General features: G+C 40.3%; 1 protein-coding gene across 1 annotated transcript; it reads left to right on the top strand.

Annotated features, from left to right (window-relative positions):
- The first annotated feature begins 4122 nt into the window (after nucleotides 1–4122).
- LOC135555656 (interleukin-21 receptor-like) lies at nucleotides 4123–18666 on the top strand. The gene is made up of 9 exons (XM_064988285.1): nucleotides 4123–4363; nucleotides 4674–4789; nucleotides 5016–5124; nucleotides 5335–5522; nucleotides 5891–6030; nucleotides 6139–6310; nucleotides 6463–6544; nucleotides 7194–7287; nucleotides 17522–18666. The coding sequence occupies exons 2-9, from the start codon at nucleotides 4732–4734 to the stop codon at nucleotides 18218–18220; spliced, it is 1542 nt and encodes a 513-aa protein (XP_064844357.1). The 5' UTR covers nucleotides 4123–4363; nucleotides 4674–4731; the 3' UTR covers nucleotides 18221–18666.
- Nucleotides 18667–18744: the final 78 nt, after the last annotated feature.

The raw sequence follows: 18744 nt of genomic DNA, 5'->3' as shown, positions 1-18744 counted from the left end.
GGAAGCCACAGCATTTAGATGGAGTAACACCATACTTCTCTGGATGGGACATTCGGGCACCACTGACCTGGACGGACAACTCAATAGGCTGGGGGACTGGCTTACTGTGACGACCTGTGGTAGGAGGCCCTCAATCAGAGGTATGGAGAACCTCGCTTGTGGTGTCGAGGCAGTGGAGAATGCGGAGGACCACATTCGTGGTCGTACCCAGTAGAGCCAACTGGTCGTGGTCTTGGTGAAGTAGATGTCCCTGTTCCTCGACCGTCTGGAAGATGATGTATTTTCTACTGCTTCCATAATTTCTGAGGCAGTATTCTATAAAGTATATGCAGGGAGTCAGGAAGCAGGTGCAGAAGGTGAGTATAATAATTATCATCATCATCATCACAGGACAGGAACTGCTTACTGAACGTAACCAAAACCAATACTGCCTGATGACTGAGGCTACTGAGGGCTATATGAAGGGAGAGTAATCAGTGTGGTGATGAAGTCCAGGTGTACTTAACGATGGGGAGCAGGTGTGCGCAATGATGGCTACCAGATGTGCGCAATGTGGGTTGCCAGGACCGGTGGTTAGTAGACCGGCGACTTCGAGCGCCGGAGGGAAGGAGCAGGAGTAGGAGTGACAACTTCGCTGACCGCTTCCATATGTATTCTTTTGTAAATATATACTGTTAATAGTTCACTAAAGGTTATTGCAACATACCGGCCGCCTACTCATCTTCTTTCTTTGGATTACCTGCCATTTTAGGGGCCTACCTTCCCACTGCCATCTTGTCATCTGGAATAATACTGTGAAATTGTGAAAATTAGGATAATGTTGGAGTTTTGGCCTCTATGGTGGCAAAATTGCAAACTTTCTTATACACATGCACTGCATAAGCCTTAAACCTGTACGTTTCCACTATCTGTTTGTCTCGTGTAAGAAGAGGACATTATTTTTCCTCTCTTGTTTCTGAGTAACTTCGTCAAGCGGCCAAAGACAAAGAGCCTCTGAGAGTGACCACCGTTTTTGGTCCATCGTGTTCTTTTCCTATCTTTCATGGGCACAGCTGTGTGAAGATATAAAGAGAGCAAAGGCTAGCTTGAGCAGCAGCGACAATTCTATCAGCAGAAAGGGGTAACAAAACTGCCGTTATCACTTGTTTGTACGCTAAACTGCAGGTGAAGTTGTGTTTTCCTATAAAGGCTGAGACCCAGCTCTTGTTTGATGGTTTCTTAACACTGCACTGTTGAGTGGATTGTTAACCAGCTCCAGATTTGCAAATCTTATAATAAAAAGTTGTTGTTTTGAAGAATCTGCAGTCTCTCTTCCTTTTGATTAGAATTTCCAAGACACCTTCCATGGTGACATCAACATGTGGTAAATTATATACCAATACAAAAGAGAGCTCCAAACCTCTGCCAATAAAAGCTAATTTCTCAGACCACCCCTAGACAGTCCAAGGAAAATTCTTGCTTGAGAAATTGCCCTTTGCTAAGAATCTATTTTTGTTTCTATTTGACCATTTGAATTGAAAACAATCACTGTTAAGTCCATAATTGTTACCCAGAAATGATTTGATATTCTGTCTCAAATTCCGCCCTATATTAGAACCAAGAATCTCACATTTGGACTCATCAGACCAAAGGGCAGATTTCCAGCAGTCTAATGTCCATTGTTTGTGTTTCTTGGCCCAAGCAAGTCTCTTCTTCTAATTGTTGTCCTTTAGTAGTGGTTTCTTTGCAGCAATTCGATCATGAAGGCCTAATTCACGCAGTCTCCTCTGAACAGTCAATGATGTGTCTGTTACTTGATGTCTTCACTATTATTCTAGAAGAAAACAGGAAACCTACTGATCGTAATAGTTTGCTGAGGGCTGATAGTTGTCACCCACTTCCCTTGAAAAACAGTTTGCCCTACAGCCAATTCTGTCGAATCAAAAGAATTTGCAAAAAACAGTCCGATTTCGACAGAAATATGGCTGAGACGCAAAGAAAGTTCAAGGAGAGGGGCTACAAGAATGATCAGATTAATATTGCCATTGAGAAAATTCAAAACAAAACGAGACATGACCTTTTTCAAGGTAAATCTCGCAAAAAGACGCATTCTTGCATTCTAACTACCCGTTATTCAAAGTGCTCTGAACAAATTAAGGGAATTGTTCACAAACATTGGCACATCCTAAAATCCGATGATAGTCTTGGTAATGTGTTTTTGGACCTTCCCTTGGTCGTATTCTCGCGGGGCAGAAATCTCAGAGACCAATTGGTAAACTCTGATTTACCACCCCAAGATATTCCTGAGCAACGTCTATTTGCGCCCCTACTGGATGGAAATTACAAATGTAATGGCTGTGCTCAATGCAATGGCACTTATAAATGTAGATCCTTCAAACACCCACAAACAGGGAAATCGATCCCAATAAAAGGTGTTATTACGTGCTCCACTAAGGCAGTTATTTATCTTATAACTTGTCCTTGTGGTAAAAATTATGTAGGTAAAACAAAGCGCGAATTAAAAGTACGTATCTCAGAGCACCGTAGCACCATTAGGTGTAAAAACTTGACTTATCCAGTTGCGGCCCACTTCTTGGAGGCAGGCCACTCGATTTCGTCACTGCGTTATATTGGCATCGAACATGTCACCCTCCCTAGGAGAGGGGTGACCTTGATAATTTATTGTTAAAACGAGAGGCTGCCTGGATCTTTAATTTAAAGACCCTTGCGCCCTTCGGTCTCAACGTAGACTTTGATCTGAAGCCATTCTTGTGATTATTGTGATTTTGCCATTGTAATTGTGTGTAAACTTGTATAGTCAAATTAATCTATGATCGTATGCTATCCATTTGTTTGTATGCTGTTCTTTGTATGACATTTTAATATTTGATTATTAACCAATGATATTAGGCCACTCCTGGCCATGATTACAGACACCTGTGTCCTTTGACACTATATAAACGAGTCATCCCGCAGTGTTTGTGATTATACCCTGATGAAGACAGCTTGCCTGTCGAAACGTTGGTATTAAATTTTTGCATCTGAGCTCCAAGAGTGTGCGGCTCTCTTTTATTTTTATCTTCACTATTATTCTACAATGTAGAAAATAGTAAAAATAAAGAAAAAAACTTGAATGAGTAGGTGGTTCCAAACTTTTTACTGGTACTGTATATATGGAGACAGTTTAGTGCCAGAAATAAGTAGTTAAATACATGTACAGACACATTTTGGGGGGCTGTTGTTCCATGTAGTGAATCTGTTATAATAAAAAAAAAATATATATATATTTTTTTTAAATTAGGGAATCTGTTTTTCCATCAATGTGCTAATAGTAGTACAGTGCCTTGCGAAAGTATTCGGCCCCCTTGAACTTTGCGACCTTTTGCCACATTTCAGGCTTCAAACATGTTTTGCAAGGAGGAATGGGAAAAAATTTCAGTCTCTCGATGTGCAAAACTGATAGAGCCATACCCCAAGCGACTTACAGCTGTAATCGCAGCAAAAGGTGGCGCTACAAAGTATTAACTTAAGGGGGCTGAATAATTTTGCACGCCCAATTTTTCAGTTTTTGATTTGTTAAAAAAGTTTGAAATATCCAATAAATGTCGTTCCACTTCATGGTTGTGTCCCACTTGTTATTGATTCTTCACAAAAAAATACAGTTTTATATCTTTATGTTTGAAGCCTGAAATGTGGCATGTGGCAAAAGGTCGCAAAGTTCAAGGGGGCCGAATACTTTCGCAAGGCACTGTAAGGCCAAAAATAAAGTTTCATCAACTATTTTTAAATATATTTTTTTATACTTCAAATGGTTGTTAAAATTCTAAATCAAATAGCAAAATGACCCTTGGTATGACCTTCTTGAAACAATCCCATATAGCTTAGTAGAAATTTGACGAATTGACTTGTTGGAAAGGTGGATTCCTATGAGAGTGCCACGTTGAAAGTCACTGAGCTCTTCAGTACGGGCCATTCTACTGCCAATATTTTCCCATGGAGATTGCATGGCTGTGTGCTCGATTTTATACACCTGTCAGCAGTGGGTGTGGCTGAAATAACCAAATCCACTCATTTGAAGGGGTGTCCACATACTTTTGTATATATAGTGTACATCTCAAACGTTGTTCTCACAGATGGATTATGTTGCGAAACAGAAGCAGGGTTTGGAAGGGACCTCCTACAATGCTCACAGGGGATCCACAAAACAACCACATCCTCAGCGACACTGCAGCAGATGACGACTTCCAATATGTCAGATATGTCATTGTGCACTGAACTTGATCACACTGTCTGTGACACAAATTAATGAATTCATTTGGCTTTAGAACTACTCAAACAATTATGCCATGTGGCATGGTTAGCAGAATCTATCAAAACCAATAAGGTAAGAATACTATCTGTATAGTATTTTTCTGAATAACATTGAAGTACAATATCTTTATTCTATTGTTAGTGTTGTCAACCATTGTTAGATTTCTTTGTGTGGGGTTTGGTGTTTTTTGTAAACGCATTTGTTGCTTACATTTCTGGACTTAACCTTTGCTTGACATGAAAGTGATAGTCTTGAATGAATTTTTTTCCTTCTTCTCGACTCCAATACAGTACTATATATTTGTTTCATACACTTCCAGTAATAGTTATTTTATTTCAAGAAATGAACAACACAAGGACATATGTGATTTATTGTTTTTCAGGCTTTTAGGTGCCATTGATGATCTCAGTTATCGAACAGAACAGTCCATTGTTGCCCTCATGGCTGTGAAACAACAGCTAATCAGCTCACTGGTGTTGTGTTACCTGATTCAATATGGTAAGTTGAACTTTTTCTCATCTATTATTTGTGCCATATATTGTATTGATTTTCAAGTTATGCATTTTCTCAAACACATAACTAGTATGTGTAGTAATTAGTTAGATTAGCAGGAAATGTTTTACCACATCAGGGTACCAGCAGAGCCTTATATAGACTATGAGTCTGGGTACCATGACACTGGCATCACACTGACCACATCATCCTTTTTTTCCTGCATTCACAGTTGCATGTTTCTGCAATGTCACCTGCACCACAGACTACAATACATCCCTGAACTGTTCCTGCTTAGACACAGTGCCCTCGTCTCCCATTCTCCTTGAGGCAGAGTGCAGGTACACAATGTTCTCTATCGCTGCTGTGTTTCTGGTCTTGCGCCGATAGATTTAAGAGATCACATGTATACATATTTATGTGCTGTACAGTTTAAACATATCATTTTAAGAAAAACATCTGAATGTTACATAAACCTTTTCATATTTGTTTAGTTTTTTTGTTTACAAAAGCTGTATTTGAATATTATAATCACTCTTTTCTTTTTTCAGAGATTCTGAATACCAAGTGAATGATAGCTGTGAAATAACACCCTCACAAAGCTGGTGTATAATACAACCAGAAGATTTTTTCATGTTAATATCCACTGACACTACCTGCACTGCAAGAGTAAAGCACACAGGAAATGATGACAGAATGAAAACAGATGACTCAACTGACTGGAAATTGTATAAATTAGGTAAGTGGAGTAGACCTATGTCTTAGGATGGTTTGTACTTTCCCCTGAACATTGCCTCTGATTCAGTGACAAGATATGCATGAATAAGAAGTGTCTATTGTTAGCAGTAAGGTCATCTTATCAGCCATTCTGCTGTGACAAATTATTTTCAGCAGTTTTGAACTTTGCACAGCTTTGAAATGACAGTGTTAAACAGTCTTTACAATGAGGGTTATTGTGTGATGTGGATTGAGTGTCTTGGGTTCTTATATATCTATCACCCACATTTGAAAGCTAATATGGTACAAATTATTGAGCTTTGTGCACTTGAATTCATGCCTTTTCATATAATGGTTCCAACCCAAGCTTCTCTGCCTTTTCTTCCATAGTGAAGCCGCAGCATCCAGTCAATGTACAAGTGACAGAGAACATTGACAGCTACAACATCACTTGGCAGATGGATGAAAACATTTACCTTGATAAATTCTTAATGTACAGGGTGCGGATTACAACAAATAACTATTTAAAGGTAAACAAAATATATTTACAATGTTACATGTTTCCAATCAAAGTGTACAGTATGTGAAATACCAGGTTCCCCAAACTGTTAAATATACGTTTTTCTTTTGACCTACAGGATCCAGTCTATTACCCTGTAAGAGAAGACCAGAGGTACCTAGTGCTAAACAGCCTTCAACTGCAACCAGGAACTGAGTATGTGGCAAATGTTCAGGCCTCAGTGAACCCTGTGTGTAACTACCAAGGTCCCTGGAGTGAATGGAGCTCCACTGTAGAATGGAGGACTACAGGTACATCAATGCAGCAAGTTTAGATTTAACTGATCTGCGTTACATGCTTTTCCTGGATATATTGGATTGGGACTTAATTTTTCATGTTATAGTAATGTATGAAATGGAGTAAAAATGTTCTCTCTTTCTATACACTATGTGTATTTTTACAGAAGGGAATGCTAAGTTATGGTGTCAGTGGCCCGTTTTACTGACCATTCTCCTCTGTTTGATCCTGTGCTGCCTCTTTAAAATGTGAGTATTCCTTATTTATGATCATTTAGGTAACAGTAACTGTTTGTGTTTGCTAAGCATTTTTGATCAGACACCAACTTGTATCCTCAATTTCTTCAGGTCTGCCAATAAATGAAATGTTCTAGCCTAGTCACCATCATATGTGCTACATCCAACTTCTCTGACTTTCGTCAGATGCCCTGAACAAACACAACAGTTGGCTAAAGCACAAATTGATCTGCGACCAGGCTAGAAATGTTCAGCCTCTTGGTGTTTTTATAGAAAGCGTGAATACACTATACACTTTCCTGGCATAACCTCCCACATACACAGAAACCACAACTGATGCTCTTTACTTGCAGATACACAATGTACATATAGGGGTGAGAAGACACAGGAAGTCAGAGCTGCTTCTACATTATTATTATACCAAACCTAATCCATGATAGCGCGGTGGTTAGGTCTGCACCTACATTATTAGTACACCACTTACCCTATAAAACATTATAACACCTGCATAGAGAGAAATTCCATCCTCCCAGAAATTAAGAGTATTTGTGAAGACCTGAATAGTTCTGCTTATGTCACTTTCACATAGATTACAGTCACATATAATTTCCTTTGTGAAAGCAACCTGTTTGTCACTTGCCTCTACATCTCTTCCCTGCAGATTGTGGCTGAAGAAGCTACACTTGATGAACTATTCCCCAAGCCCAGAGGACTTTTTCAAACCTCTCTACCACACATATGGAGGGGATTTTAAGGTAAAAATACAGGAGAAAAAAAAAACTAATTGTGTCTGTGGGACTTGTTCTAAACCCCTCCAGCAGGTTACCTATAGGGGGAACTTCAGCATGGCCAGCAATGGGACTTTCCCATAATCAAATCCTGCAATGACTACACATATGAGGGGGGCATTATAATGACTCAGTCTGCAGGGGCTTCAAGGGCTTGCTTTCAACTCATATGTGGGTAGATGCTCAGTAGACATTGAGCTTATGCATTACATCAGAGCAGTTCACCCCCGTCCCCCAATGGAAAATACCACAGGTAGAAATCTAAACTAAGATGTTTGCTAGGGTTATATTTAAATATGTTCCCCTTAGAGGAGTATTTTATAAATATTCCAGTAAGGTAACCACTTATCTTTTCAGATGTGCCTTTTTATGTATTATTTACAAAACGATTGACACTCTTATGAAGGGGTCATATCCACTATGCTTAGTGAATAGTAAAAACATGTGATTTTTAAATGTAAAATGTATTGCCTTTTAATTTGGCATGAATACAACCAGTCATGATATTTTCGTCTGATTAACCAGGTTTGTATCCAACGTTTTTACGAGTAAAGTACGTCAGATAAAAATGTAATGACATGCCTGATGGAAACAGTAAACGTTTACAAATGTCGACGAAACAAAACATGCTAGACAAGGTGAGATATTTGTGTGCCGGTAAAATGAATTATGCCAAAAATGTCGTTGGATACGCTTTTATGTGCAAATATTGATACCATCATTTCGAAGTAAACTTGGAGTCACGCGATTACGTGTTGTGCGTTCCTCCCACTATGACTTGATGGGAAAGCATGCAGTTTAGTTTATTAAACTACAGATTAAATGTATTATGATTAACTTCACAGGTTGGTGAAAGTGCAATTGTTTAATAATCTCGCTCTTTTGTCCATATAATCTCATCATATTGGCTATACGTGCGCTCTAGCCAGAAGCGCGCTGGCAAGCGCAGTGAGTAGATGCCAACCGTGGGGAAACTCAGTCCGGCCTTCAATTTACTCTTGAAAGTTGTAATAGTAGAATGCAAAATGAATAATTTCGAAATGGGTGCTGCATCATCAGTTTTCCTCTTGTAATGTCAGTCATTGCATAGTTTATGGAGCTATTTTGTAACTTGTAAATGTCCATATCAACAAGTCCATGTCAGCTAACTTTTTTTTTTTGCTAGGTTTTTTAGCCCAGGTATTTTGTAGTAATGTTCTAGTCACTCAAATATCACATGCATACAGATTAGACATGGCAAAATGTATATAATTACAAAAAATAGCTTTAAAACTGCTAAATGCTCTCTGCAACCCATGACAAAATGTGTAGAATTTCAGGAAATAATGACAGTTTGTGTCATGAACAGTGCTTGTGCACAAAGAAATAGACGTGGGGTGGGGAGGGGGGTGTTCCCCAATGTTGGATGGGGTGGGGCACTGAGTGAAGACGTTTGGGAACCCCTGTGCTCGATCGCACGTATCAATACCAGAGAGGGCACACTATATTTACATTTTTGGCATTTAGCAGACACTCTTATCCAGAGTGATTTACATGAGCAATTAGGGTTACGTGCGTTGTTCAAGGGTACATCGACCGATTTTTCAAATAGTAGATTTGAACCAACTCTCTTAACCGCTCGGCTACCTGACACAAATTATCACGCAAATTATTTTGTGAGAAAACCAAGAGTTGAAAATGCGATGGAAACTTTTAAACGTATTTTTATGTGCAGTACACCATCACGCACATCATTTTATATACAACAAGTCAATTTGATGGAAACATCTCTGGTTTTCACAATGCGCATATTTGTTTTATGCGGATTCTTTGATTCGCATGAAGATCTGTAGCCAATTTCTTCAAAAAAGTAGGCTATTTGCGCACGTTTGTCCACAAACATAATCCCAGCATCCAAACAGTGCACTGTGCACCCGCCATTTGAAAATGGAAAGAGACATATCTTAGGCTACAAAACACCAAAAAGTGCAATGACAAAGTGATTGTCATAAAAGGTCTACTCTTGTAGCCTGATGCGTCTTGCTGCCCACGCATGTTTCGGTCTCGGTCTCGGCCAGTTATCTCTGCCTTGGCAAAATGTCATTGTTCACATCGAATCACATAGCATTTTGGAGCAAAGTAAATTCGCTCATTTCTATTGCGACTGACAGGCGGCAACGATAAACTGTGGTGTAATAGCCTACTGTTTTCTTGCCATCTTCAATGTGATGGGCTCATGTTTTACCGGTATGGCATAATGCCAAATTTATTTTGCTGGTAATCTGTACCGGACCATGTCAGCTTACTTTCACCCCTGAATATAATTAAACTGTCAACTGCAGTAATCTTAACTTGTAAATATTTGTATGAACATAACAAGATTCAACAACTGAGATAAACTGAACAAGTTTCACAAACATGTGACTAACAGAAATGGAATAATGTGTCCCTGAACAAAGGGGGGAGGGGGGGTCAAAATCAAAAGTAACAGTCAGTATCTGCCACCAGCTGCATTAAGTACTGCAGTGCATCTCCTCCTCATGGACTGCACCGGATTTGCCAGTTTTTGCTGTGAGATGTTACCCCCCTCTTCCACTAAGACACCTGCAAGTTCCCAGACATTTCTGGGGGGAATGGCCTGAGCCCTCACCCTCCAATCCAACAGGTCCCAGACGTGCTCAATGGGATTGAGATCCGGGCTCTTTGCTGGCCATGGCAGAACACTAACATTCCTGTTTTGCCAGAAATCACGCACAGAACGAGCAGTATGGCTGGTGGCATTGTCATGCCAGGATGAGCCTGCGGAAAGGGTACCACGTGAGGGAGGAGGATGTCTTCCTTGTAACGCACAGCATTGAGATTGCCTGCAATGACAAAAAGCTCAGTCCGATGATGCTGTGACACACCGCCCCAGACCATGACGGACCCTCCACCTCCAAATTGATCTCGCTCCAGAGTACAGGCCTTGGTGTAACGCTCATTCCTTTGACGATAAATGTGAATCCAACCATCACCCCTGGTGAGACGAAACAGCGACTCATCAGTGAAAAGCACTTTTTGCCAGTCTTGTCTGGTCCAGCGAAGGTGGATTTGTGCTCACAGGTGACGTTGTTGTCGGTGATGTTTGGTGAGGACCTGCCTTACAAAAGGCCTACAAGCCCTCAGTCTAGCCTCTCTCAGCCTACAGTCTGAGCACTGATGGACGGATTGTGCGTTCCTGGTGTAACTCAGGCAGTTTTTGCTGCCATCCTGTACCTGTCCCGCAGGTGTAATGTTCGGATGTACCGATCCTGTGCAGTTGTTATTACACGTGGTCTGCCACTGCGAGGACGATTAGCTGTCCATCCTGTCTCCCTGTAGCAATGTCTTAGGCGTCTCACAGTACGAACATTGTAATTTATTGCCCTGGCCACATCTGCAGTCCTCATGCCTCCTTGCAGCATGCCTAAGGCACATTCACGCAGATGAGCAGGGACCCTGGGCATCTTTCTTTTGGTGTTTTACAGAGTCAGTAGAAAGGCCTCTTTAGTGTCCTAAGTTTTCATAACTGTGACCTTAATTGACTACAGTTAAGAGAGTTTAAAGAATTTTTAAAATAATAATGGGAAGATGTTGCACAATCCAGGTGTGGAAAGATCTTAGAGACTTACCCAGAAAGACTGATAAATGAGGCCCCTGATGATGGAAGCACCTTTGGTGGCAATTACAGTATTGACTCAGGAGTGTAAATGAGATATTTATGTATTTAATTTATAATTTTCTTATAAAAAATGTATGAAAATGTGTTTTCACTTTGTCATTATGAGGCATTATGTGTAGATGGGTGAGTAAAACATATATCAAAGGGTATCAAAGGGTATGAATACTTTCTGAAGGCACCGTATGTGAAAAGGTATGTTTTATTGGAAACATACAATGCTATGCCTATAATAAAATGAACAGACATGAACCCCTATTGCTCAGCCCGATATCTATGTACCTCAACCCACTAACCCTACACCCAATTACCCACACACCCCAGCCCTGTAACCCCAATGCCCGTACCCTAAGACTCACATGCCGATACCCTAATATTGATACAATTTAGTCCGGATGCACCTGTATCCTAGCCATATAAGCCCTATTTCTTACCCCTGGACCACAGTTCCTTTGCCAAAATACCTCATCCCTGTTACTTGCTCATCTCAGCCCTTTTCCCCACTTTGCCTAGACCATTGAAGTACCAGTGTACTCCACCTTCCATCACCGATATGGAGCGTACCGAAGGGCCCGTTAGTAGGGAAGTCTGGTGATTACGCCGAACATCCGCTCGTTTAACTAAGGCTAGGTTAAAGCCAGGCCTGTATTCCCCAAGTATTCCGCTAATAATTTCATAGATCAACTCATAATACAGTGGTATAACACGTGCCCAAACCCCATTCACTTTTATTCCTACCACAAACTTGCTGCCAGAAAGGATTTGAATAGGCAAATAGACATCCATCCAGACCCATTTGCTGTATGAGCCTTGTGTATCCCTACACCCCATTACTCATAAAGTAAATCCATGGGCACACTCATATAAAATAGGTCTACCCCAGTGCCCAAGCCTCAACGTTCATACAAACCAGGTCTACTCTTTTTGTTTTTTGACCACTTCTTTTTGTTGTTGTCTTTTTTTTCATTGGGGTGGAGCTACAGGTACAATATTTAAATTCATATAATTTAATATTCTGTTCATATCATGTTTCCCAATCATTATTTCACACATATATTTTTGTGTTGTACCTGTGGACTGCCACTCCAGAAAAAAACAAAAACATAATTTGTATCATATCACAGTTTAAGTAATAATAAATTCAGAATGTAGAAGAACAGAAAACAAAAAATAAGTGGGCCTCCAAAAACCACCCACATCCTCCCATCCAATTCCCCCGACCCCACCCAGCTAACATGTCTCCATCCCACCTCCAAATACAATTATGATTCAAGCCCATATTAATAAATGTCAAAGAAACATGCTATGCTATCTCCTTGCCGATGGCAAATTCATCTGTTTTAACATTAGGCTATGTTTTTATTAGCCAACCATTATTTCAATTCCCTTGTGGCGCACTCAAGAGTATTTTTTGTGCATATGCACCTTTGATAAATGAGGCCCCCGCTGGTTTCTCAACTACAGTTACATCAACATCCAGTAGGGGGAAGTGATGTCCATGGGAAAATGAAAGCATTGCATGAAAATAAAATATTTTGAGATTGGCCAACATTGAAAGAATTGTAGAGAGAGACATAGATTCTCTGTCTGAAGTTAGTGAACAACCCATGGTGTCAAAACAAGTGCATATTCAGAATGCCATTATCAATTTGTACTGGGCTGGGCTTTGGTGGGGCACAATGTGGACTTGTTCTGACATCAGTCCAAAAGATCCCTTTTCATATCATCCAGAGTATAACTATTGCACACACACACATACACACACACACACACACACACGAATACGCGCACACACACACAAAACAAATAGATGATGACAAATAATTTATGGGTAGATGTAAATAATCTTTTCACATAAAATTGTGAAAATGCAAGTATTTGCAAAAAGCGCTGAAATATTTTACTTCCTCTGTGGTCGCAGAGAGTCTGGCAGAACACCAGTAGCTCAACCACAATCTTGCAAGCTATCCTTTGAAATTATCTTGAGAAAAATCTCAGAAAAAGACTCCAAGATGTGTCCATGACCAGTGTCGTAACTAGGTTTGAGTTAAAGCGGGGTCAGATATATATTTTTTGAAGTAGAAGCTTATTTACTGCATTTCTATACAAATAAAAAACTTTCAAATGCTATTCGGAGAATAGCAAAAATAAAGCAAAAATGACACCGGCCATTATCACCTTGGCTGCTGTAGGTTCATTCACCTCAATCGATCTACAAACAGATAGCCTATTAGCAATACAGTTGTAATGTTATACCCCTGAAAGGGGGAAAATATGAGACATGATTCTCACTGACACGTAGCATCAGCGATTGTTCAGTCATTTGTAATGATACAATCATTAAATCATCAACTCTTTACATACTGTAGATATCGCTTTCCTCAAATTGCAAACACTGAGTTTGTAAAACATTTGGAACACCATCCTAATATTGAGTTGTACCCCCTTTTGTCCCCAGAACAGCCTCAATTTGTTGGGACTACAAGGTGTCAAATGCGATCCAATGCTACACAGACTTGTGTCATATTGGCTGGATGTCCATTGAGTGGTGGACCATTATTGATACACACGGGAAACTGTTGACCGTGCAAAAAGCACAGCGTTGCAGTTCTTGACATACTCAAACCAGTGCGCCTGGCACCTACTACCATACCCCGCACTTAAATATTTTGTCTTGCCCATTCACCCTCTGAATGGCACACATACACAATCCAAGTCTCAATTGACACGAGGCTTCTTTAACCTGTCTCCTCTCTTTCACCTTCATTGATTGAAGTGGATTCAACAGGTTACATCAATAAGGGATCATAGCTTTCACCTCGTCAGTCTATCATGGAAAGAGCAGGTGTTCCAAATGTTTTGTACACTCAGTGGATAGTGTTCACTTTTGTATTCCTAGGCCTTACGAATCAAACTCCGCATAAACAGATATCCAACTGGAGCACACAGACAGTGGTGTAAAGTACTCAAGTACAAATAGTTTAAAGTACTACTTAAGTCGCTTTTGGGGTTATCTGTACTTTACTATTTATATTTTTGACAACTTATTTTTATTCCACTACATTCTGAAAGACAATGTACTTTTTTAATTTTCTCTGACACCCAAAAGTACTTTTCCCTGACACCCAAAAGTTACATTTTGTAAGCTTAGCAGGGCAGGAAAATGGTCCAATTCATGCACTTATCAAGAGAACATCCCTGGTCATCCCTGCTGCCTCTGATCTGGTGGACTCACTAAACACACATGCTTCATTTGTAAATAATGTCTGAGTGTTGGAGTGTACCTCTGACTATCCAAAAATACATTTAAAAATTAGAAAATTGTACCTTCTAGTTTGTGTAAAATAAGGAATTTTAAATTATTTATACTTTTACTTTTGATACTTATTTGAGAAATGACATGTATTTTTTATATTTAAGTATATTTAAAACCAAATACTTTTAGACTTTTATTCTCTGTAGTATTTTACTGGGTGACTTTCACCTTAAGTTGAGTCATTTGCTATTAAGGTATCTTTACTTTTACTCGAGTATTACAATTGAGTAGTTTTTCCACCACTACACACAGATAATCATATTATCACATTCACATTAATTATTAGAATATTACTTATGATTCTGTATTAATACCAGTGATGTAGTGGTACATAAAAGTGGGTAATTCACTGATATAAACGGAAAAGTATTCAATTTGTATATTTTGCATTTCAATTGCATTTTAATGTACGCCATGTCGAGATGATCATATTGAAACATATCTTGTTTTTAAGTTCCTACCCTGTTTGATAAGACTAGTACAAATATGGGGCAGAGACCCCCACTGCACCACTGTACTAACCTCTCTATGCTAGCTTCCTCTCTCTCCTCTGCTTCCTCCTGCATGCATTGCAGCCTGCCTCAGCCTCGATCACCACACCAATGTCTCAGTAGCAAACTCTCTGTAAAGCAAAGTTATTATGATAGCCTGTATGTTGCTCCTGCTGAGGTATGCTCCGTTTAACGTTAGCTTCTTACTTCATCCTTCTATCTGACTAAATAATACTAGCCAGAGCACTTCAACGTTGGTTAGTGCTATCCACCCTAACCCTAACCCCCACCCCTACCAAAACCTTACATAATCCTTACCGTAACTATTTTACATTTCAGCTATAATGCGTTAGGGACGTCCCAAGGATTCCTAATAGCATGGACCCTTCAAAGTTACTGCAATAGTCGTCTCTACTAGCAGCTAGCCACCTGCCTGACTGTCTATTTACCCGTTGTGCTCTCATTCTCCAAGAGACGTTTTTTGTTTGTTTGGGGGATGTCTGTAGACACGGCAGGAGTCGCGGGACGGTTTCAAAATCGCCTTTTGTCCGGCATCTCGCAAAGAAGCCGAGCAGCATCTCCATTTTTGCCTACTCAACTGAGCCGACTCCGAGCTTGGGTAGCTCGTTTCACGGCCCCAGCCTGTTCGCGAGAGGGTGGAGTTAACCGTATAAGAAAGTGGTGCATGTGCTACTAAAAAGGAATACCCAGGGGACGAAGGTGAACATAACGAACTGACAACTATTCACTAATCGTTGGCAAAGAGAATACAATCGTCTTCAATTCTGTCATTTAGCAGACACTCTTATCCAGAGCGATTTACAGTAGTGAGTGAATACAATTTCATACGTGTTTTTCTCCTCCGTACTGGTCCCACGTGGGTATTGAACCCATAACCCTGGTGTTGCAATCGCCATTCTCTATCAATTGAGCTTTGATCAATGCTGGGAGCAATATTTAGACTCATAATTGAGTTTCTTTATTGTGTACAAACTATATTGTAGCAACCTTAACCCAAAACTTAGCCAAAAGGTTTGGACCGACACTGGGCCCTATGGGACTCCCAATCACGGCCGGTGGTGATACAGCCTGAAATCTAACCAGAGTCTGTAGTGCCATAGACCACTGCACCACTCGGGAGCCCAAATGGTAACAGTTAAGGTATTGACTTGACAGTCGCTGGACCTATGTTCGAGTCCCCATTGGTGCTACACCCCCAAATTTGCTACATTGGTGTCAGAAGTGGGATGGAGCAAGGGCGGCCATCAGAAAGCAGTGTACACGTGAGGAATTAGGTATTGAGATGCGTGGAGACACACTCTCCTAAAGGTAATTGGTAATGTAGTGACCTTAACCCAACACCGAGCGACCTCATCAAGAGGTTTGGACCTCTTGGTGTATTAGTTAAGGTGTTGGCTTGACAGTCGCAGGACCTGGGTTTGAGTCCCATTTGGGGCTACCCCCTGAATTTGCTTCGGTGTCCTCATATGTAATTATGGCCATGTCCATGACAGTCACATAATTTCAAAAGATTTAGCAGGCAGGAAAGAGCTAATGAAAGATAAACCAGAGTTACTGGAACCTGTGAAAACATCCTCTTGTAGCAGCCCACAGAGATAAGACACTGATCTTGCACGCACTACAAGAACTGTAGATTGGTGTCTTCACTTTTCTGCCACACACAAGACACATTAGATCGTATTCCTGCTCAACCTAATATAAACCTAAACTAATCCGTTTTTATAAAGGATGTACTTACTCTATGTTGCCCTTTTACTAAGCAGTATACATTTCTCTGAAATGTACAGATGTTCTGTGAGAAGTTCATAGTCATGAGAATGTCCACAGGGTTTGGTTATAGTTGAGGAGCATGACATAGCTGTACTAACTATGCTGTTTTATAGCATAAGCCCAATGTCAGTGATGAACGCACATAAAGTCCCTGATCATATAGTATAAAAATAACCTCACAGCAAATTATATTATTTTAAAAAAAGAAAGCATTTTGTCAATATATGATAAGCACAGTCAGGTAGATGTTTTTAAATGTCCTCTCTCTTTAGCTCTCTGACAGCTGTTAGTGGTGCAGTATGGCCACTTACTGCTGTCTTTTCAGATGAAAAACGGTGAATAGATTCTGCTGAATTGCTCTTCACCCAGATAAGGTATTCTGGTGAAAAAGCTTGTCCATGCATATCTGTGGGAAACATCTTGTTCTAGAAGGGTTTATAGTTGTACAAAATAACTACCACCAGTTTCATAAACATTTCTAAATGTTAAAAAATAAAAAAGGTAATTCTTTCTGTGATCGATCTTCATATTGACGACCGAGGTTACCATGACCTGCTACCAATTACAGTGATAAGCTCTCATTCAACCTTTTGCATTCAAGTGTAACTCAGTTGGTGGAGCATGGCGCTTTCAACGCCAGGGTAGTGGGTTCTTTTCCCGGGACCACCAATACGTGAAAAATGTAAGCATGCATGACTAAGTCGCTTTGGATAAAAGTGACTGCTAAATGGCATGCTGTTTAAACAGTATATATATATATATATATATATATATATATATATATATATATATATATATACATATATATACATATACTGTATGAGCCTATGGGGGCAAGGGTTTGTTTCTGCACCGGGCGGGCCTGCCTTTCACCTCAAGTGTACCTATTGCTCCTTAATCATCTATTTTTTTCATTATATTTTGCAGAAATGGGTTGGACCTGTCTTCATCTTCAGTGAGCTGGATCCCTTAGAGAAAAACCCACCTACACAGAGGATGACTGAGAAGCAGCTAGACATCCTCGGGCTGTCCAGGCTGAGTGTGGAGGAAGACAGCAGCAGCAGTGGGGACCAGCGCACCTGTCACTCTGCTGGACACGTCTCCATCAATACTGTGATGGTGTCTGGGGAGGAAGGAGCTTTGTCAGGGAGTTCTTGGGTGACATACAAGTGCAACCAAGGTGGGGAAAGCTTCTCCCAATATACTGGAGGCAGCAGAGGAGGTATGGACACTGAGGCGGAGGGCCCTCTTGGTGCTGGGACAGAAGAGGAAGGAGGGTTATCTGGGCAGAGTGGAAGACGGGCATCAACGGGCCTGCCTGCTATGAAGTGGCAGTTCCAGCTACAGGCCTGCAACTATCAACCAGAGCAGATTTCATTGGACTCAGAGGACGGCTACCCTCCTATGGTGCTGGATCTGGACAGTGTGGACACCATTGACAGTGGAGTCTTTGTTGAGTCTGACTGTAGCAGTCCTGTGAACACTAACTTTGATTCTAAGAAGCAGATAGTAAAGCAGAGTCTGAGTGGGGTAGGCAGTTCCCCTTCTGAATATGTCAAACAGTGGGTGACGGGTAACACTATGCAAGAGGACACAACCAACTCAGGACAGAACAGGACGATGTGAGTTCTCCCTCATCTCCTGTGTCACTGACAGTGTTTCAGCATATTTGTAAAATTCCTTACTTTCCCTGGCATAGGTATATTGTTCATATTGTCATCATGTTTTTTTTTCAAAGTGGAGTAGGAATGATTTCTTCCCAACATAAAAATTGTTTGTCGTAGTAATACAATAATATTGTTTGACAATAGTTGTCATGTTGCATTATGTAAATAGATGTAGATTACTCATTTTGGCCTTCCCAGACCTAGATTTTGGCCTTCCCAGACCTAGATTTTGGCCTTCATGTAAATTAATCATTTTTTACGGCTTCATTTCTCATGCATTTTCCATGTGGAAAGGGTATTGTTTTTATATCATGTTTGTCATCTAATGTTTCTTATGTTTGTGACAATGGATCCAGTTGAGTTTGCATTCATTTTCAATCACTTATTAAATCTTTAAAGGGATAATCCACAGTTGCTACATCCATTTTTTTGACGTATAAATGAATAATATAAACTAATTTATTCTTGAAGAGTATAACTTGA

This window comes from Oncorhynchus masou, chromosome 15 (assembly GCF_036934945.1).
Source record: "Oncorhynchus masou masou isolate Uvic2021 chromosome 15, UVic_Omas_1.1, whole genome shotgun sequence".
Taxonomy (NCBI): Eukaryota; Metazoa; Chordata; class Actinopteri; order Salmoniformes; family Salmonidae; genus Oncorhynchus; species Oncorhynchus masou.
This window is presented reverse-complemented; position numbering and strand designations above follow the sequence as displayed.